General features: G+C 36.8%; 1 protein-coding gene across 10 annotated transcripts in view; it reads left to right on the top strand.

The window, feature by feature from the left end:
- Positions 1–23,543, top strand: part of Dtna (dystrobrevin alpha) — a 287,652-nt gene that overhangs the window by 141,722 nt on the left and 122,387 nt on the right. For 7 of the 10 annotated variants that reach the window (XM_090353257.1, XM_090353260.1, XM_090353258.1 and 4 more), the window contains exons 3-4: positions 17,808–18,030; positions 21,977–22,044. In XM_090353257.1, coding sequence (XP_090209383.1) covers positions 17,969–18,030; positions 21,977–22,044 — 130 coding nt within the window. In that variant the 5' untranslated portion in view covers positions 17,808–17,968. The remainder of the gene's footprint in view (positions 1–17,807; positions 18,031–21,976; positions 22,045–23,543) is intronic. The other 3 variants (XM_090353262.1, XM_090353264.1, XM_090353263.1) reach the window with 1 other exon arrangement.

The following is a 23,543-nucleotide window of genomic DNA, read 5'->3' as shown; positions in this document are numbered from 1 at the left end:
GTTCGCTTAGGCATTTGTGATTGTATGTGTGCTAGAGGTTTTTTGTGGAGTTTTTGTTGGTTTTTCTTTTAAAAAAATTAAATATAATATGGATGCATCTAAAATGAACTCTTTTGCTGGGAGACTGGGAAGAGCCGAATGTAAACATTTCAGTGTGGGTTGGTGACATCAATTCCCAGAGCACAGGCTCTGCCTCCTCCTGCATTGTTTATGTGTTGTGTCGCTTTAGCAGCTTGTTGGAAGGGAGGCTTTAAGAGGCACAAAACACTTTTGTGAAGAGGTGGAGCCTTGCTAGTTTATTTTTATTTCCTGTACATAGCTTTTACAGATGTTTGGTGCTTGATTTTTATCATAAGACACTGGAATTTGTTCTGCTTCCCAGCAAAGAAGTAACTTCTGCGACTTCAATACTTGGTGTGAAGTTGGGAGTTTTCAGAGACAATTCTTAGGAGTAGCAAATTGCCACTGTGGTTGTAGTCCACTGGCAACCCACATGCAGTGTTTCCACAGAGAAAATTTTTGAGTGGTACTTTTGCCATGCAGTTAAAAAGCCATTATTTGCCACTAATTGGTACTAATTTGGATAAAAGCAAATAAATTATCCTAAGTTTGGTCATATACTGCATTTTCTTCATGGGGAAGTTTAGATTTTGTTACCCCCACATATACTCTGATTTTCCTTGTTATTTCCTTACTCTATAGTTTTCATTTGTCAAAGTCCTCGCCCACATTTGAGCAAGGAATTATGATTACAACCATCCAAAATAATATTCTGTCAAGGTGTCAAATAAAGAGAACTCTTCCCAGTGTAACAAAAACCATTTTTGTTAATGCCATTTTGTAACAGTTGTAAAAGATGTGCGCCTCATGTTGGAACTAATTCTTCGCTTTTTCTCCTTGTTGATTTGAAATGAGTATTTTCTTCGACACATAAGATAGTTTCCCATGTATTTCTTGTTTTTACCAGAGAATAGGAGATTTCACAAAATTGATGAAAGAGACTGCCTGGTGAGATCTTGTACATTGTAAAATTCTCAAAACTGAAACACACACGGGAGATAAAAACTACAGCCAAATGTATGATCTTATGGCTAAGTACCTATGAAAGGAGGTAGAGTATGGATTATGTTACTAACACTATCATATATGACTATGTAGTAAAGTATATAAGACAGAGTTAGCTCCTTCTTGTTAACTGAATTTTAAAAAACCCTATATTTGAAATTGTTTCTGTCCATGTTGTAAGCTAAGGTATCTCCCAGCACAGCTGCGAGACCTGGAAATGTGCAAAAGCCAGATCTCTGTTCACATGACACTAGACGTTATGTCCACATCCATTTCTGAACTCATTGTCACAGAGAGTTCAGAGGGAAGTATCCTTTTCCAGTTGTTTCTGTACATTCTTGAGAAACAAAGCTGCCTTTTACTTTAAATAAGAAATATTTTATTGAATATTTTTGTCAACTCCCAATTAAACCATGCTTACCTGATCATTTTTGATCAGCTAGTAGTATTTTTTCATAGCATTTCTAGCTTTAGTTTGTAGAACTCATAGACACTTAGACTAATGACTAATTATCTGCAAACGTTTAGCTTTATTAAGGAGCTAGATGTGATAGTCAGGATAAAGGAGAATTGCATTGATTTACATGGCCTATTCTAAACACCTGATAATTTTTGAACTCTCAAGACAATATTTCTGAATAGATGATTAACCCAATGAATGACTCAATATTAGCTCTGCATACCATTTTAAAAAGTTGTTATTTTGAACCTTGATTTAGTTACAGTGGACTTAACTGTATATAATTATTTCATTTACTTTCTTGAGTTTTGTTTTTGTTTTGCTTGGTTTTGTTTTTGTGTGTTTGTTTCTAGTGCTAAGAATTAAGTCTAGAGTCACTGAATGCTAAGTAAGCACTCTGCCACTGAGCTATATTCCCACTTTGCCATGTTGTTTTTATATGAAAAAAATGATACTCTTATTTTAAGATTCTTAAGTGTTTCAAGTGAACAGTGAAGTACATCATTAATGTTAATGATTAATTTGCTTTTGGCTCCCCATCTAGTCAGTGTTTTTTGAAGTAGAAATTTACAATGGGTTGTACAATTCTCAGAAATTTTCCTCTAAATGTAATTAATTCCCTTAGTAGCATTTATAATTCTCTAAGCATAGATGAGGTTCATAGCGGTCTTAAAAGATTGCATGATAAAGTAGGTTGGTTTTGTTCCATAAGCAATAGGGGATATCATGAAAAATGATGAAACATATCAGGAATTTTACAATGTATGAACCAATATTTGGTAGGAAAAAAAAACAGATTCTAGGAATGAGCCACTTGTTCTATTTTTACTATATAAAGAAGTAATCAAAGAGTTTAACATTCACAGTAAGTACTACTTAGATATATTTTAGAGTCATATTATTATAATTCCTCATTCACGAATGCATGAATTATGAAAAGTTATGAAAAGATCAGAATTTATGCCCTTTCAACATTTGGTAATAAACTTTTCACTATTTATGTTAAACAACTAACAGTTCTAAAATTGCACCTTACGTTTTTTTGAAAACAGATCTTTCGTTCTTAAAAAAATAAAATATTTAAAGCTGCTCTTAAAAAAAAAAACGGAGGCCAGGAGTTTAGCCTAATCGTAGAGTGCTTGCCTACCATGCACGAAGACCTAGGTTCGATTCCTCAGTACCACATACATATAGCAAAAAGCCAGGAATGGTGCTGTGGCTCAAGTGGTAGAGCTCTTTCCTTGAGAAAGCCCAAGGATAGTGCCCAGACCCTGAGTTCAAGGCCCAGGACTAGCAAAAAAAAAAACCCCAAAACCCTAACAATTCTAAAGTATTTTCTACATTACTTGTATGCCTGATAATATGGTTTTGTTTGAGGAAAAAAATTACACTCTAAAAAATATCCAACATAAAATGAATTTCCATTGAAGTGGTAAAGAAAGAACGAGAGAAAGAGAGAGGGAGAGGGGGAAAGAGAGAGAGAGAGAGAGAGAGAGAGAGAGAGAGAGAGAGAGAGAGAGAGAGAGAGATGCATTCACAACCTATAAAGTCAGAACCTATAAAGGAACAGTGTTGTGAAAACTTGGTGCTTCTGGAAAATTCTATAAGAAATCTTGAAACACATAACAAAGTAGAAACAGTGCTTATAACATGTATGAAAAAGTGAATATCCATTATGTATAATAAGGTCTCACAGAACAATAAGAGAAATTCACTCATTTCAAGTACCTGAATATTAACCAAACCCCAGAACTCTTAAAAGAGTTCAGAAACCAGGTCATTATCATCATCAACACTACCACCCCCATCATTGTACCATCACACCACAATAATCATGAACTCAACAACCTGCTATCACGTTATTTTCATGTGTTAGTTTCTACCATGCTCCCTGAAGGAAATATTGTCTTTGCTTACTGATACAAGTTCTATAAAGGAAATGCTGGGATGTCAGACCAGAGTTAGCCACATCACCATGTTAGCTATTCTATGGAATTTAAACTGCCTTTTCCTAATACTCTATGCAGTTTAGTTGAGAAGGGCAGCAGTATAGAAAATAGACCCTGGATGGGGGCTACTGAATGACAGAAATGAGTCCTGAAATTATTGCTGCCATCCAGAACAAGGGTGAGAATGATTCAAAGGTAAAGGAAGTTGTGGGGTTTTTTTTATGTCTCCCTGTAAAGTTCATGAAGAACATGAGGAAGATTGTTATATGCAAGGAAACTGAGCAAATCTTATAATACATAAAATTTCCAGCAACAGTAGCTGAATAACTTATGCTACTGGAAGCAAACAACACGTCACACATCACAGTGTTGTTTGGGGTTATCATGTAACTGAGATGGGATCTTTATGATATTTTCTCTGACTTAAAAAATAATCTTAAAAAAAAATCTTAGCCAGACATCAGTGGCTCACATGTATATAACCCTAACTACTCAGGAGACTGAGATCTGAAGATTATGGTTTGAAGCCGGCTTAGGCAGGAAATTCTATGAGACTCTTATCTCCAATCAACGACTTGGAAAAACCATAAGTGGTAAAACACAAGCCATTAGCACTAAAGCTCAGGGACAGTGCCCCGGCCCTGAGTTCAAGCCCCAGGACTGGCAAAAAGAATCATCATCTTAATATCCTCTGATTTTTCCAAAAACAATAATTCTTCAACGAACAATTTTTTAAGTTCCACAGTGCTTTTCTAGAAAGCTCAAAACACAATCCCTTTACAGTGTGGAAGCAGCAGCCACTCTAGTCAAATATTTGATATGGGCTCATTAATATTCTCCTGCCTTTGCACCAAAGGTATCTTTGGGTTTATTTTTCCCTCTTGGTAACATAGTCACATTCTTTTTTTTTCACTCTTACTGGAAATTTATTTATTTGTTGGATAGTTTGTTTACTGGTCTTTGGGCCTGAACTCTAGGCCTTGTGTTCCTTTTTTCATATATTTTATTGTAATTAATAGAAGGGTTACAGTATATTCATCTTTTATGGGTTGGGAGATAGTAGAAACTGTTTTTTGAGGCATGGAAGTCATAGCTATTTTCTAAAAATAAGTTATGTCTTATTTCTTCAAGTTTGTGATCATAGGAAAAGAGGGTTGGGGAAATTTATGAGGAGAAATATACTTATGAGAAAGGAAGAGAAGAAAGAAGGGAGGAAGAGAGGGAGGGAGGGAGAAAGGAAGGAAACAGGGAAGGAAGGAAAGACGGAAGGGAGAGAGGGAGGGAGGGAGGGAAAAAAGGGAAGAGATAGAAAAGGGCATTGCTTGGGGACTGTATTGTGTGATAATAGGAAACCTCAGCATACTAGAGGACACAGAGAAGTAAATGGTGACAATCTCATGAGAATTTCATGTCATTTTCTAGGGCCCAGATACTGTTCCAAGTGTTGTTTGTATAACACATTTAAATTAATTGAACAGCACATAGGAATAGTTGAATTAATAAAGGTAGTTTTATTGCCCATTTATTAATCCTTCCAATCACTCCATGGGGTATTTTTAATACTTTATGTTATGGGTGAAGAATGAGAGCTGGAAAGGTCAAGTCATCTCCTCCAAAAGCACAGAGCTAATAAGACAAAATGCATTACTTAGTAAATTCTTTCTCATAATTTATACCAGACTATTCCATATAAAGAAGTGATATTTGAAAAGTGCTTGCCATGTGCTTAGCAGATAGTAAAATCTTAAAATATTAGCAACTATTTTTCTTACATTATAAGCCTTTATAAGTCTTTCCAGTATTCACATCATTGTATCTGACATGGCTCAGAAATAGTAGAAAGGTCAGCTTTATATTTTTGTTATTGTACGTTATGTATATAGCTTTTACTTTTATGGAGCATATCCCTTTAAGAATTGGAGAAAGCCTCTTTCTACTCAGGTTTTTGTGGCACAGTTGAGATGTTCAAATGAAAGAGTATCTTTCTGAAATACACTAGATAGCTAGCTAAATAGATAGATAGATAGATAGATAGATAGATAGATAGATAGATAGATAGATCTATACTAAGTAGATGTATTTTCATTGGTTTGAATGACTCTGACCTTCTCACTGCTGCTAATGGAACACATGAAACCCTCCGTGCTTAGTATTTGATAATATATCAATTTGTTCTATTACTATCTTGCTATGAATTAAGTGCTCTGACATTTTTATAACCTAAGAGAGCAAGTGTGAGACATTGGTAGCCAGGAATGAGAACAGACCAGAAGCCAGAGGCCAGAGGCCAGCAGCCAGCCACAGTAGCCATAGCAGGGAGTAGGTAACAGCCATCCAGGGAAATCCAGACAGAGCCCACCTTACATCAGGTACAAACTTGAGCTCTGCTCCTTTTCCTATCCTGTGGGTCTGTTGAGGGTGAAGGTGTGTGGGCTATTATCATCTGCACTGAAAGAGGCAAGCATTTGGCTGGAAATCTAACTGAAATAAGGCCACCAGATGTTGATTTTTGTTTGTTTCTGTAAGTGAGGAATAGAAAGCAGCCCAAAGTTCTAATGTCTTCTGAATTCAGTACCTTAGGTAACAGGTTGCTACTATTTCCTTTGAGAATACTGCTGTGAGAAGAGCTGACAAAGCAAATAATATATTAGAGTGTGTACTTTCCATAAAAGGTTGGATATTTCCATGTGCTAAAATTGAAAGTACAATAGAAATCTATTAAAAGAAAATCACATAATCAGTAGAAACCTTGGGCTCTTCTAGCAGAGATTTACAATAGAACAAAACCTAGATACATAATGCCATATAGTATGAGGCTAAATGAAAGGAGCTCCAGGATATAGAAACAAAAGCCATATAATGAGTGATTGTTGTCCTTAATGTACTGTGTTATCTCTCATCTCTTTTGCTGTCCCTTGGTTATCTCATATTGTTACAGTATTTCACCTTGTTATCTGATATATTGTATATATATGCTTGATTGGTTATTTGAAATTGGATAGGGAAGGGGGGAAAACAAGATGAGCGGCGGGGGCAGGTGGTGATGGAAATGGGGACCAAGACATGGGAAAGGGTATCAATGTATGTGAAGTAATGCACCTTCTATCTGGTGAATATAATGTAACCCTTCTATTAATTACAATAAAAGTATATGAAAAAAGAAAATAAATAAAAACTGGAAAAAAAGAAAATCACACTTATATCTTTTAATATTTTTAAAACTTGGGTATATTCCATGCTTGGTACTCAAAAGGCATTTTTGAGAGCAGACTGGAACCCTCGAAGATTGAAAGGTAAACACAGTCTAAATTGGGACACAAAGAAAAGACAGAGATGGCAAATGGAGAGACATAAATGGCAAACCTGAAATAATAGTCTTTGTAGGTCTGGCGGGTCCCCAACCAAAGCAGGCAATCTAAAAGCAACCTCAGGTTATTTATACCTGCTGAGAATTCTATACCTAGTGATTAAACCTTCTGGGCATACTAGATAAGTTTAGCAGAGTTTTAGGACGTCAAGATTTATATTTCCTTAAACTTCTTGTTTCCTGCCCATGGTTCTACATTTTAAAAAGGAGAAGGAAAAAAACTCACCTCTCCACAGTTCCAAGGAATAATTCCCAAAGTAAATGTGGGACTTTACTTTGACAAGGACCTTATGGCCCCAGGTTTTTTTTCCCCCAGAATTTACATACAGGATGTATGAGTTACTCTTGAATTTTGCACATAGTGTACCAAATGTAAGATCCACATTTGCTCCGTGCTGAGTGGTTATGCTTGGCAAAGCTCCACTAATTAAATAATGTCCACAGAGCAATTTCTGGATTAGTAATTTGTAGTGCCAAAGCCTTGGGATTTATTTAGCACAGTGTTTTTAGATATTCTTTCAAAAATAAAATTGCATACAGCAGGTAAGCTATATAAATGTGCTTTGAACCTTAAGCACTGCAGTGAAATACAATTTTGGGGACTTCTCACTCAAGAATTATCCTGTGATACTCTGGTCAAAGAATTGAATCCTTACTCAGAAAAAATGAGAAATGTTTATTTGTGTGATCTGGACAAGAAATGATTTTACTTACCTGGCATTCAACTTCCTTCTTAGGAATACAAACGGCTTCATCTTAGTATATAGAGAAACTTTGTTCGGTTCAGTTCTTCTCAGCTATCGTACTCTAGTGTAGCTAGATGCTATCAGAACATCCAGTATTTCCATGGCTTCCTTAGAAGACAGACAGGATTACAAAGAGGAAGTCTCCCTTTTATTTTTAAAATATTACTATCATTAAAATTATTATGAAAAGAATACTTACCAGCCTTGCTATTTTCTAAGGTCTATATGAATTTTTGATGTGGAAGATGAGTCGTATTTTGTATAATGTGTGATACCTACTGCATAATAATGATGGCGTTGGTGATGGTGATAATGATTCTGTATGAGATAGTGTTTACAGTTGTTGTACTTCTCTGAGTGTCATTTATAGCAATTACCATGAATTATTTTTGTAATCAGTTTGAATATCTCTTTTCTCCTACTATGACTGCTAAGTCCCCTAAGGGGAGAAGTTATTTCTGTCTTGTTTACCACATGTGTCACCAATGTCTCACACTGTGTCTGTTCCACATGTTTAGCTCTTTATTGCATTAAGGAATAGATGAATTAAACAAATAGGTATTAGTTGTGGAGGGATTTTTCTCTTTCATTCCAGAAGTGACGGGGATGAAGGCTCATGAAGATGGTTAAGGTATTCTTAGAGGGTAGTCCATTCTGTAAGAATTTAGAAAAACTTGTGAGTCTCAATTTCTTTATTCCTTCTGTACTTGTTTGTACTTTCTGCTCTTACCAATGATTACTTCCCTTATTTGTCTCCATTTCTTGGTACCCCTCACGCTTGGAGGTAGAGAGGAGATAGAGTGTTTATTAGACAACCTTTGTACTATCTTTCTCACAAAAACTATTCCAGGAAAACCTGAATACCAACAACTTATTTGAAATAGTCGAGGGGTTTTCCTAATACTTTATAGAGTTTAATGTGACTTTTCCTAAGAGTATTCCTACACTGTTCATATGTGAGCATGCACAACTTATCACTTGTTCCATTGCTTGGAGATTTCATCCTCAAAACCTGTGGGAGGATGTTTTCAAACAAATTATATATGACTATATACATATATTTAAATTATATATTATGAATTATACATATTTACATGTAGTTAATATGTCATATAATATGCAATTCATATAAGTAAATCTACCCAGAGAAATATCTCAGGATGTATATTTTCCATTGACATAACAGTGGAAAATTTCATGGTCATTTTATCTTCAAATGAAGTTGGAGAAAAGGGACAAATCACGGACAATTAACTATGCAGACAAAATCCTAAAACCACTGGAGTGGGCTGAGAGATGACAGGTTGGTAAAACCCTCTGTATTCTCAAATTGCATGCTGCATTTAAATGCCTTGAACTTATTGAGATGAAAAGCCATTTCCCAATATGCTCTTAGGCCATTCAATGTTATACATTTACAAGAACAACTTTGAAAAAATAAAGTAAGTTTTGAGCAAAAATTGTAGGAATACACTAAATCACTTGAGTATAGTCTGCCTAAAAAACAGTGAAAGGAGCTTTGGTAGTTGATGGTGAACGCTTAAATTGTCATTGTAGTTTTAGAAATGACAAAATCTAGCGAATATCTGGGTGCTTGTTCCTCGTACAATCGATTTTTCTACTTTGCCATATGTTCTTCGTCTTGTGCAAGAGGACGTGAGATGCTTCGGGGCAATGCTTGGCACCTTCTGTGCCAAGAAAATGGCTTCTTTCAAAACAAGATAAACTCATAAACTGCTTTTGTTATATGGCGACTCCTGTAAACTGCTACTTAAAGATAATAATAAAAAATATTTTAGAAGGTAGTCAAAAATTACTGGTTTTCATTTTAACAGCTTTATAGCAGAAGTATGAGCATTTTTAGGATTTTTAGCTTTAAAAAATATTCAGAGTTATCCAAAATGAGACACTGGGAGTATAACTCAAATGGGAATGTATATTTTTGATATGTATAAAAATACTACCATATTTATCAATAATCTAGTAAACATTTAGAAAAGAAATTGCATCAACTGCATTTATGAAGTGCATATCCACAAACTACATAGACTGTAACCTTTTGGGGGGGCCAGTCCTGGGGCTTGAATTCAGGGCCTGGGCATTTTCCTTGATCTTTCTCAGTGCTAGCATTCTATTTTTGAGCCACAGAACCACTTCTGGCTTTTTCTGTATATGCAGTACCAAGGAATCAAACCCAGAGCTTTATGCGTGCTAGGTAAGTACTCTGCTACTAGGCCACACTCCCAGCACTGAGTTTAACTTTAAAAGATCTATGTATGCAAAATTATTTTGTAAACAGATGGTGAAACCTGACTTACTGAAGTGAATGCAGGGTGTGGATACTATATGAACAGGGCCGCTGACCACTGCTGAACCCAGCAGCCAGATGGCACAGGAACTACAAAGCTATTTTAGGGATTCGGAATTGAAATCAAAGGCAATGGAAAACCCATCCTGTTTTTACTTACTGTTGTATTCACAAAATCATCTTAGTTGACTCAAAAGGTGTTAAGGCACAATACACATGGCTACTAAGTTAGCTCATGAAAAACAGCGCCAGCCATAGAAATATAATATTTAAACTAAGGGAAACATATAGCCCAGCAAGAGAGGTGTGTATTCTTAGCAACGGTGTATATACTAATGCTCAAATAAAAGTTGTCTATGTTGTTGGCAATTCAAAATGTGGAGAAGTGAAACTCCAGACTCAGAAGTAAACCAGGCTGTTTGGACACTTTTGGAAGCTGAATTGGGAGTGTGGGGAGGGTGTTACCCTCCTTTGAACACCTCTCTTTTCTCTTCCTTACTGTTCCTGGGTCTTTGTATATTCCCTCTCTCTGCTGTTCTCATCTGTCACTCTTCCTTTTTTTTTTGTCAGTCCTGGGGTTTGAACTCAGAGTCTGAGCACCGTCCTTGGGCTTTCTCAAGGCTCTACCACTTGAGCCACATATGTGGTACCAAGGAATTGAACCCGGGTCTTTGTGTGTGTTAGGCAAGCGCTCTTACCACTAGGCCAAACACCCAGCTCTGTCACTCTTCCTCTTGCTGTTTCAATTTAGTATGTCTGTTGGAGGGAAAGATTGAGAAATTCCCTTGTACTAGCAATGTTCTTTCTCCGACCCTACATACCTAGAGTTTTGTGCATAGTTAATGCTACTGGGGGAAAAAAGATCATGTTGCAAGTAACTCTTGATGAGTTTTGCAGAAAAAAAGGCCGTATAATTAGCTTGAACTTTTTTTTTTTTGCCAGACCTGGGCTTGAGCTCGGGGCCTGAGCACTGTCCTTGGACTTTCTCAAGGCTAGAGCTCTACCACTTGAGCCTCAGCACCACTTCCAGCTTTTTTCTATATATGTGGTACCGAGGAATTGAACCCGGGTCTTCGTGCATGCTAGGCAAGCACTCTTACCACTAGGCCAAACCCCCGGCCCAAGCTTGAACTTTTAAAACAGATCTTGATTCTGTGTTAGACTATAAGCAGGCTTTATATTAAATTACATCTGTTATATTTGAATGACACATTTACATATAAAACCAATCATCCTTTTTTGTTTTGCTTTGGAGGGGAGAGGTCAAGTTCACTTTCTGTTCTTCACTGTCACTAATAGGCTTACCCTGAAACTCCTCCTTAAAATACTGGCATAATCTGAAAATTCGGATGAGCAAAGGCAGACCACATTTACAAAAGCACTGTCTCTCCAAGATTGCATTAACCAAGTTCCTTTGCAAACTATTAATACACCTTGAAAAGCAGTAGTTTAATTTAAAACACTTGCAGGCATATGGTACTGGTGGCCATAACTGTCTTGTTTGAAAGGACATCTGTGGACCATGGTGATAAATGACAATCACAAACTCCAAGATTTTCATTCCTCACTATCCTCATATTTGACATCCCATATTGCATCATCTTTTTCATGATATGTGGAAGCTGGTTTCAACTTACAGATTTATAAGTAAATCCACTGGGTGGTATGCCAGTGTATATAAATGTGTTAACTGAAATATGGTAGATTCAAGGGAGAACTCAAAAAATGTTCAAAGTTCAGCATAATAAACACCAGGTAGAAAATATTTGAAGGGTGTGGTGGGATAAAGGGGAAGGGAATGAAAGGGAGAATGCTGTCAAGAATCCAGCGTAAATCATACAAAATTGAAAAAGGAAGGGGTGGATAGAGGAAGAATGGGTGAGAATGATGAAAGGGTGACATTGATTAAGATGCTTTACATTATGTATATTTATATATTATATGAACTGCTTTGTGAAATGACAACACCTTTTCACAACCACTTAATTTTTTTTTAAAAAAAGAAAGCATTTCTACACTGAAAAATCCTTGCTCAAATTATGAAAGAAAAATAACATCTCTAGACAGAAAGTTGAGATTCTGACATTGGCTTTGCTAGTCACTAGACAATCTTGGTCCTCTCTCTTGACTTCTGAATTTCATTGTTCTCACCTAAGTGGGACTGAAAAGCTGTAAGTCTTACAAACATCTGTCACTAATGGAAAGGAATGGTGAGATTCTTCTTGGTATGAGACCTTCATTTCTGAACATCTTCCTATGCCCCTGAAACGTAATGCAGGTTCTGGTTTTTATTGAAATGGCTTGACCTTATACAACCATGTAAGGAGAAAAGACTGATTCATGTTATAAGGGTGGTAATGAAACAGCTCACAGCTGGAAGAGGGCTTGTCTGAGATTGATCTCTACCAGAGGTGAACTCAAAGCATACTATTTGTCATATTTAGGAAGCTTCCAAAGTCCCAGAATCTCTTTTAACAGCTTTTTGGAGCTTTTTCAAAAACAGTTTTAGGGTTTTTCTTTTCTTTTCTTTTCCCTCTTGCTGCCTAATGATTTCCTGGTAGTAGTTTAGACTCAGTAAGCCTTTGAAGTCACTGAGGTGCTATTAAATGCATCACTGCCTTGGTGTATTTGAATGACAGTGGAGTGGTGGCTGAGGGTCTGCATGCCCAACACATAAGGAAGTGCCCTTAGGCATGAGGCTTTGTGAGAAAAAGAACTGCTTGTTCAAGTCTGGGACACTCAGCCTCCTGCTTTGTTAGTCTGTGCTGGCTCCCCACCTCGGGTAGGGACACTTGTTCCTGTGAATGCACAGGCTGAGGCTCGAATCTGAACCGCTTCAGTCTTCCATGTGACAGAGTGCACACTTCACGGATATATCCCCTGAAGAGTGGCCACAGGGCTGTTCGTGTGATTTGACCACAAGTGCTTTGTTCCAGTTCCACACTCAATGTCTGTCTCACCCTTCCAACTGTTTGTAGTGGTGTATGGGTGGTGTGACATGAAGCACAGGAGTCACCAATCAGAAGCACGATATGTGTGGTCATCATTTAAAAATTAGCTTTGTTTTCAGCTCGGGGCAGGCCCACTATTCAATGTTGTTGTATTGTTTGTCTCTTTGTCCCTTTTAATAGATAGAAGACTAATGTAATAGGTGTGATATAAATGTAATTCACTGTGGTTTTGGCTTTTGGAGATGACAATGTTTTTGTAACATGGTCTTCATTTTTATGCCCCTTGTGAGATTATTCTTAAGTTTCAGAATATTTTAGGTGTTATATTCATTTTCCCATTCTGTTTCTTTCAATGGTTCTGTTATTGTGATAGTTTGAAGTATAATAATCTTGAAATATTGTTAGTATATTTACCTCTATATATCTTCCCACATCAAGTGAACAGATTCCATAATATATAGATACACATATAGATATATAATATTTGATTGATATATACTGTTAAGTATATAGCCTTACTACAGAGATTTTGGTAAAAGACTTTGTGTCAATGATAACTGACCCCCTGGAATATTTCAGGAAAACTAGTTGATACAGAGACTTTTGTATGAGTCATTTTAGTGTCTAAGAACTTTTGAGGTACAAAATACTCAAATTTGTGTTTCATTCTGGCATTGAGAAGATAGTGCACTCAGTAAATGCTGGTCAAATTTATATTTTAATAGGATGTAGGAGCTAAAATCTTAGACCGAGGTCAGATGTACCTAAGTTCAAATTTCAGCCTTTTAACATCTCTGAATGTCAGTTTCATCATCTACAAAATGGGAATGTTAACATCGCTTTACATGGGGACAAAATAAGATCATAACAAGAGTTAATAAATGGTTAATAAATAATAATAATAATAATAAATGGTTAATAAGGAGATAATAAATGACCTTTCTGAGCTAAAAAAGACTAGGGAAGAATACGGAAGTGGTAGGACATGTTGGTCAAATACTTAGCTTCTGGGAAGACCTTACAGTGCAAATTCTAATTCTATGGCCACCATTCTAATTCTATGGTATTATGAAAGTTTCTTATTCCTTCTCAGCTGTCTTACCTTCCTATTGTGGCTGTGATAAATCTGTGATAAAATTGTCACTAGAAATTTGGTGATTTAGAGTCACACAAATAAATTGTCATTGTGTTCTATTGTTCCAGAAGTCCACCAAGGGTCTCAGTGTGCTAACACCTGGGTCTCACCATGGCTGCTATCCATCTCAAGTATATCCATTTCCTCATCTTTCCCAGCTTCTATAAGGCCACCTGCATTCCATGGCTTTTGGTTCCTTCTTTTGTCATTAGAGTCTCTTTCATTTAGAAGGACTCTCTCTCTCACTCTCTCTCTCAGTATTACCTTGGACTCAGTAATATAATTAAATGACAATCTCATCTCAAAATTCTTAAATTTTCTTATTCTAAAATTTTCTTAAATTAATTGTATCTTTAAATGCACACAAATTCTGGAGATTGCAGTCAGCCTTCATTTTCTTACCTACAAAACAGAATATGACCTTACTCAGACTTAGGATAAGAAATAAAATTGATTCATTCTGAGCCTACTCATACTGAGGTAAACATTTTTATATGCAAGGCATGTAATATAGACTCCATGAGAGAACTGAGTTCCTTCCTGTGACATAGCCCACATGCCTCTGCCTCCCTAGCATGGCTCAGTAGGCCTCAGTAACTGAAAACTTAAAAGGAAGGCACATTCCCACCAACAGTTCTTCCCTACTTAGATTCTTGGCAAGCATCAGCTTAGAGCCATGGCTCTCTCAACAAACAGATTTCTCCCAGTCTTTCCTTAATTTCAGACAAAATTGTGTTCAATAGAAGGACATCACTGAGGGCCTTATAATTCACAGAAACAGATCCAGCAGCAAGAAATAGAGGTGCCTCTGTTTCCTCTCTTTCCATTCTGTACTTCTGTCATTCCAGCCCACTCTTGTCTAGGAAAAAAGACCACAGTGTGCAAATCTCATTGTTTACTGTGACAGCTCTTGTAGCCCAAACTCTTGGCTGCACAAATCTTTTGCCTATTTCTTTTCCATGTGGCCTATTTACTTTTGGCATCTACATTCTTGTCCTTACAATGTCATTGCCATTTTAAAATTGTTCTATTTTTAATTTACCATAGATATTTACCAAGAGGGAATTTAAATGGGGAAAGGGAGAAATAACATAATATTAATTAAATATTTAATTGCTTTAATTAATTACATACCTTATAGATTAAACTAGATTTGAAAACTTTCTTAATATCTTTGTACAAACAAGTTGCCACTTAACAAAGCAGGCTATGAATACAAAACATTGTAATCAGTGCCATCCCAAGTTGTTAACCATTTTCGCATGGTTGTTCTCATTTTTAAGGAATGCTGAGTAATAATAAGAACAAATCTTATATATGCTAGAATTCTTGATATTGTGCTTTTTAAAATATTTGTTCTGGCTCAAGTAAAATTTTCAGGAATATAATAGAACAAATAAGAAGGAAGGAGATTTTTTAAAAGAAATTAGTAGACATTATCATCCCTTTTCTTAACCTTTCTTTAGTGTGTGTGTGTGTGTGTGTGTGTGTGTGTGTGTGTGTGTGTCTAACCCTAAAGTCCTCACTCTTTTCCAGTGTCATTGATTCTGAAACTAAAACACAGCAGTGGACATACTGACATCCTCCTACTTATTGATATATATCTTACCTACTTATCCTCTACCTGTCCTTTGCCCTTCATTCTTTTCTCAGAAGACGACTTCCACGTGTGGCCTCTGGAGACTATCATCTCCCCAGGGATGGCCCTATGAGGTTGTCTTGATCCAAATTATATGGGGCTCTTTAGTCCTTCAGAGACCTTTTGGTCACTCTGACCATCACATGACAGCCTGATTTCTGATGATCATCCTTCCCGAAGGTTGCTTGTGACCTATACCAGTTTGTTCATAGTCTTTCCCCTGTGATCTGGGTGCCAGCATGGTGTATACCAGCTGCTTCCAGAGCAGCAGCCAGGAGTCCTGGCCTCTTCCCCAGCCAAGTGAAACCAAATGGAATGAAAGAAAACTTTGTCCTTAAACATCTTCTACAGCCTTATGCCAGCAGAGGAAGTTCATTCTTGAAAGAACCCTGGGAACTGTTCTTTCTAGAATAAAATTGGTGTCCTCACTTTTTAAGGGTATTTTCAATTCTTAAAAGTTGTTTCATTAGGTATCCATGTCAGCATATTCATATGTTGATATGTATTTACATTTCCCAACAGAATTATCTTGACCCTCAGCTCAAAATGTATTTTAAAGTAGGTCTTACAAACTACAGAAATATATTGCAAGGCAACTTAAAATTCAGCCTTGTATGTACACAAATTCATTTTCAAATTCAACTCACATCCAATTGCCAGCTGAGCCCTAGCTGAATACCAGAAACACTTAAGAGTTCATTTGAAACAGAGAAATGCTTAGCTCTGACTTCAGAGTCAGAACCATCCACCATTTACATATTTTATTAAGCCACAGGCCTGAAGGATGGACATCCATCACTGAGATCTGCCATGGTGAATAATTTAGAAAGGAAACCAAAAGCCCTAAGAAATCATCTAGCTGTTACTGCAATAGAGTTGAAGATAAGAAGGATAGTAACTGGACACCAGTGTCTGAAGATCAAAATTCAAATTCAGCCCAGGCAGAAAAATCCAAGAGACTCTTATTTTCAGTTAGCCTTGAAAGAAAAGAGTAATAAAGGGGGTGACATTGATCATAATGCTTTATACTTTTTTAAAGCTAGAGTAAATCACATTCCTTGTAAATAACTTAATAAATAATAAACCCAAATTCTAAGAGTAGGATATGGTGTTCAAGGTAAAAGACAAGCTGCCAAACCCACTGTAACCATTTATTTTAATAACCATTTTCTTATTGTTACAGTCTTATAGAGATAAAGAACTGTGAAGTAAATAAAAGGCAAAATTATATTTTGCCTCAAGAAAGAGTTCTGAATATTTTTTTATTACACTGCCAAGGCCTGAAAGTAGAATGTAAATTTGACAAAGTGAGAGGCCTTCCTCATCAACAAAAAAGGAAGCAGGTATTTAGAGGCCACCAATAAATCAATTAAATGAGGAAAGGAGCTGCAATGGCTTTCATTGTAATTATTAACTTCAGGGATTGAATCAGTTGGTGATTGCTGAACCAGTGGTTTCTTGTCACCCATCTACAGCAAAGGGGAAGGAAATAAAATGTGTATATCGTCTCCTCATATTAAACACAGGGTCTGCAAATCCTCAGGTGTTTGCAAAAGTGAAGCAGAAGCTAAGCAGAGCCAGCCATTTCTGAAACTATTGCCTTGCTTTTGTGGATTTAAAGTGTGACAGCGTGACCCAGTGTGTGAGTTGGGGTGTTTATATGCGTCTGGGTTTACATAAATCTGGACTCCAGGAATTGTTTTAATATCCATGATTACGTCCAGCACAACAATGTTTTGAACCAGGTCATGTCCATTAAGAAATCTCACCTAAAGGAATTTTCCAGTGAAATTTGAGCGGGCAGCAACCCTCCTCGATTCTCTCCTTGGTTCCTTGGTAATTAATCACTAAGTTCAATATCTTTAATTTCAGAAAAATCTTTAATTTGCATTGAACAGAAACATCTGGGATAAGATTAGTGGCAATAAGAACCCATGCTAGGCTAGGAATTTACAAATTAAAACAACTACAGAATGAATTAAATGTCCTGCCTGGCCTGAAAATACTTTATATTCAGTTGTTTTGCCTTTTCTAATCCTTAAGTACTTAACTTGTAATTTGGGAATAATAATGTCTCCCCAACTTCTCCAGGTTATAGGTGAAGCATTTTAAAATATTCTGAAAGTTCTGCAAATGCAATAATCATTACGTCAAGCTCCTGTCTTTACAATATCTTCTATATTGCAGGTGATAGAAATGTACTTAGTGTCAAGTACAGGTAGCACTTACCGATCATCCTCGCTACTCCAGAGGCTGAGATCTGAAGATGGCAGTTTGAAGCCAGCCCAGGCAGAAAAGACTGCAATCTCTTATCTCTGATTAACCAGCAAAAAGTAGGAAGTGGAGGGATGGCACTTTCAGAAGTGGTAGAACACCATCTTGGAGAGAAAGAGCCAAGCAAGAACATGAGGTATCCATTAAAGCATCCTTTTTTGTTTTGGCTTGAGTTTTTTTGTTTTTGTGTTGTTTTGTTCCTTTTATTTTTTGTTATCAAGGTCATGTATAGAGTTACATTCTCCAGATAGCAGGTGCATTACTCCTCACACACTGATCCCCCTTCTTATGTTTTGTCCCCATTTCCTTCCACCTACCCTTCCCAAACATCTTGTTTTCCCCCCTTCCTTTTCCTATTTTTTTTGTTTTTGTTAGCAGTTGTGGGCTTGAATTTAGGGCCTGGGTCCTGTCTCTGAACCCTTTTGCTCCAAAGCTCACATTCTAGAACTTTGAGCTACAGCTCTACTTCTGGTTTGGGGTGGTTAATTGGAGATAAGAGTCTCAGGAGGACTTTTTTGCCTGGGCTGGCTTCAAACCACAATCCTCAAATCTCAGCCTCTTGAGTAACTAGGATTACAGGCAGGAACTACCAGCACCTGCCCTTTATTATGTTTCATATATGATTTATTTACTATGTATGGTGTATTTATTGTGGACATTGTTGCATTCAAGGAGCAACAAGCAGGAGGTAACTTAATGACATTATATTCCCAAGTAAAGTTCTCATTAATACCCTGCACTTACCTTTGGATTTATTCTTCATTTCTAACTGGTTCTTAACTGTTCTCTCTTATTTCATCCCTACCCTTATGTAGGGCAGAACGGGAGCCCTTGGTGTCAAGTTGTGTAGCTTCTTTTGGATGACGGCATTGAAAAAAGCCATTTGTGACCTCTCTTCTCTCTCATACAAACTCATCATCACAATGGAGGCAGATTATTTCACAGGACAGTGAAAGCTGAGGTCCTTTCCTCTGCCCTTCTCCACATGACCTGACAATCATAAAGTCTCTTCAGTATGTCCCCTAAACATTTTCCAGACTGGAGCTCAAGCAGAAGATATAATAGTCTTCTTCTTGAATCACAAAATTATCTAACTGATCTAACTTCCCTTTAATTATATACTCCAACCCCCACTATCCTGTCACTCAATCTTTCTTTCACTCAACAAGAGGAAGTAATTTTCTCAAAACCCAAACTTCTATAACTCAGCTTCCTATTTAAGCTGTAGATTCCGCCTCCCTTATGTAGGAAAGCCCTATAACCATAAAGTTCTACTTTCTAGATTTCATTCCTCTTCATCTCTTCAACACCTCTCCTCATACATGGATCCAGCAGTGGTGAACAACTCTAAACCCCCGGAGCTTTTTAAAGGACTGTGGGGTTCATGATTCTAATTCCTTTTCTTCACTCTTCAATGTGAAAAACTCATATTCCTCCTTTAAAATTCTGTGCCAGAATCATCCTGTCTTTGATGTCTCTCTCAGATCTTCCCAGATGTAAACAACTATAACTAACAGTGCATGTTCTCATGGCATATAATATACAAAATTATAAACAAATCATTTTTGTTTTCCCTTTTAGGCTGAGAATTTCTTAGGGACAAGGGATGTGACTTGTGAATCTTTGGATCTCAGGGAACTATCAGAATGTCTGACAATGGATAGCTACCTTATAATTAGTTCTTATAAATAACTGGATAGTTTCTTATAAATGTAATTATCTATGTCCTGTATAACCCCCGGACTGAACTCTAATAAAGCGAACATCCACAGGGGCTCATCGCTCATTTAATAACAAGAATATGGTCAAATACTATGCATTTCAATCCCCCAAAGGGTCAAAGTTAAATTGACTAGTAAAGAGCCCACAGTTGTGACCCTGCCTATTTGATTCTTCAGCCACTTTGTTCAAGATTCCCTCTATTGAATCCATTTTAACTAGCATGCTCCCTCCTTCTTTTGTCATGCTGACTATGATTAATGCATAGTAACTAAATAGTCTCAGAGTGTTGTTTCCCAGAATTCTCTGGGGGAGAATAAGAAGTGTACTATTTCTCTTTTTTACTGGTAATTATATTCTGTGCCTCCTATTATTTTACACTGAGTTCTTCCTTCTTTTCCTCATAAACTGCATGCTTTACTTAGAAGCAAGAATAAATGCCAATTATGTAACTAAGGGCCCTTTTATGAGTTAATTAATCAAAGAAAATGATGGTGAGGAGACCGAAGGTTAGCATTTATGTCTTTTGAATCTCTTTCTATTTCTACTTCATGAGAACTTATCTTCTTGCAAAGGTATAATCCTAGATGATAATAAACACAAATCGTTTTCTTTCATTTCAAATCATGAATCTCTGAAATTGGCAAAACTTGGATTTCACTTGTCTAATATGTCAGATTTTAGAAATAGATTTAAAAGCTCACCACAGTGTAAGCCTCTGGAGAGTAGGATCAGTAACTTGATTCTTGGTGTGTTTCTTGGAGTGTCTACGGCAATGAGAGAAAGTACATCAAGACAAAGGTGCTATGATCTCCACGGAGGTTTGGTGAGGGGGAGGCATGAAATTGAAGTAGTCGAATAGTTGTGGGAGATTTCAGAGAAAGCCCTCCTAACCTGAAACATGAAGGGTGACTACACGGTAGCTAGGCCGAGACAGTCCAGACACACAGAGGGTATAGAGGTAGCCTGCATTTGAGAAAAAACAGGGCCATTTGCAAGACACGTAATGTCTTGCAAAGCAGCTATGCCTGGATTCACAATACCTATGAGTTGGCATGGAAGTTATAAAGGTATTCATATATGTACACATGAATTTATAAGAGAGGACATTTTAGTTTTACAAACTTAAGTAACAGCCTGGCATGGTTATCTGATGCACACTTTTTATTCTAACTACGTGAGAGACTATGGTACAGGAACTACAGGTTTGAGAACTAGTCCCAAAATAAAATGTTTTTAAAAAGCATGAAGGGTTATTTCAGGGGTACAGCACTTAACCTAACATATACAAGATACTACTGGGTTCAATCCCCAGTAATAAAAAAGAGTTCAATTAGATATAATAAAAATTCAATTCGATCAACCCATAAAACCTTTGCTATTTAGCCCAAAGCCATCTATATGACTAAACATTTCCATTCGCTTTTTCATTATTTACTTTCTCTTGAAGCTAAGTTTTAATGTTTTGTATCTATTTAAATTTCGCTTCACCTTGGCATTTGGTTCGTATTTTTTAAATCGTTTCACAACAGATAATAGAACAGCTGAGGCAAAAGATGTGAACCCAGTCACCTTGTGTGAGATTGGTATGGCTAGGAAAATCATGACAAATTGCAAGCATTCCATTTTAAAATGAGTGGTCGGAAGCCATCTGTTTCTAGATTGGAGTTGATGTGGTGAAGAGATGTGGGTAGGCAGGCTGGTCCTTGAGTCCACAGGCCCATGTCCTTCATTCACCAAATCCATGAGAGTCTCATCCTCACTGTCTCTGAAGGAGCTCCATAGAGTTTGCTCTAGCGTCTTGATAAGTGTTCCCCAAATTGAAAGAGACTCTCTACGAAATGATGTACCTACTATGTATATTGTATTCAAGCGTAGCATAAAATTATTTGCTATTGTAATAGAAATGACAATTTAGGAGGTGTTGGTGACTCATGTTTGCAGTCTTAGTTATTTAAGGAGCTGAGATCTAAGGATCACAATTTCAAGCCAGGCCAGATAGGAAGTGCATAAGACCCATAAGTAACAACAACAAAAAATCCTCAGAAGTGTGACCAGAGTGGTAGAGGGCTAGCCTTGAATAAAATCACTTAGGGTCAGTGCCCAGGCCCTGAGTACATGCTGGAAGACCAGCACCACATAAATCAATCAGTCAATAAATAAATATTATATGCCTTTCAACCACTACATTGTACATGGAAAAATTCATACATTGATTTAGATAACTGAGTGTAAAGCCAACTCTTTAAAAAAAACCAGTTTGAGAAGTTTTCCCCTACATTTATGACACAAATGCAATAAATGTAGTTGAAATGGCTATTTCAGCGTGAAGGTAACACCTATTGTATAATTTTATCTCATAGAATGATTGAAGATAGTGGGAAAAGAGGAAATACCATGGCAGAAAGAAGACAACTGTTTGCAGAGATGAGTAAGTATGGAACTTCTAAAAAACTGCCCATAGCTTTCATTACTCATGGATAGACTAGAAATAGCCACTTAATCATTATGGCATTTCTACTTCTTAATATCTGAAATCCCTTGTGTAAAGCATGCCTTTGCTCATTCCTCCTCACTTTGGTTAAAAGTCAATGATTTTTTGGTGATTTGTACCATATACCATATTATATATATATAAAAATTTATGGACTTGTAGATGTATATCCACACACAGACACCTGATAAACAATGCTTGGTCTTGATATTAATACAATAAACATCAAGGTCTGTGTCAGCACTATCACAGTACTGGTGTAGTGAAGGCACTAGGAAAAATGTGTAAAATGAATCATTTAATTCTCCCTGCCATTTGAGACATGCTTGATTGTGAATACTGAACAAAACTTTAAGAGTCATTTCTAGCACATATGGGTGACATAATGTGTCCTACAAACAAAGGGGTTTTCTTAAGCATAGAGGAAGAATGCAGTTGGAAATAACTTTAATTCCAGAAACATAGGCAAGACCCTCTCTCAATAAATACACACACACACATACACACATGCGCACGTGCGTGTGCGCACACAGAATGCAAAAGGAGGTGACTTTCTTTGAAAGGAAACCAAGATAAAAATGTATTTCCTAATGCCACCTGAGAATCTATGAAACAAAAGCTATTGGTTTATGTCAATGGGTAGTTCCTATGTATATGATTGAGTGGCAGTATGTCATTTATAGGTTACTTTCTTCTTTATAAAGAAGGATTTATCTCAAGTGTTATACCAAAAAACATGTAATTCTCTTTAAAAAAAAAAAACTCTCCTCCCTGAGAAATGAATGAGGAAAAACAGACATGAGATATAAGCCTCTTTCCATAAAAATGAAGGCAGGAAAAAAATTAGGCTTCTACTAAAGGTTAGAAGTGATTTGCAAGAATGAGGGTCAAAATAAGATAAAGACCCAGAAAATAAGATTGATATTTTCCTTTATCGTTTCCCAACAATTTGGTGCCACCAAATTGTGAGGCAGTATTAGAACTAACTGGAAGGAAAGAAAATTAAAATTGGGTGGAGGTTTTGATGTTGTAGTCTTTGTGGTTCTTTTTTTTCCTTCCTTCTTTGTTTGGTTTATTCCCTTTTGTCAGTATTTTTTATTTCTGTACCCTTTGTCTTATATATGTTTATGTGATCTGGGGCAGGGAAGAGGACCACAGAAATGTTGGGACAAGAGGTGAAGCAATACGGCACTGACAGTCACTGAACGCTGTGTTGGAAATGAACTATATACAACTTAGTGGGGAGGGAGGTCAGGAGAGAAACAAATGAGAGAAAGCGAAGAAAGAGGTGACACTGTGCAAAACAAATGTACCTGTTACCTGACTTATGTAACTGTCACCCCTCTCTGTATCACCTGTACAATAAAACTTAAAAAATTAAAAAAAGATGAACTTAGAATGTTTGTAGCAATCTTAGCCAAGGCCTTCCAATACCC

This window comes from Megascapheus bottae, chromosome 19 (assembly GCF_031878675.1).
Source record: "Megascapheus bottae isolate mThoBot1 chromosome 19, mThoBot2.hap1, whole genome shotgun sequence".
NCBI classification, from domain to species: Eukaryota; Metazoa; Chordata; class Mammalia; order Rodentia; family Geomyidae; genus Megascapheus; species Megascapheus bottae.
This window is presented reverse-complemented; position numbering and strand designations above follow the sequence as displayed.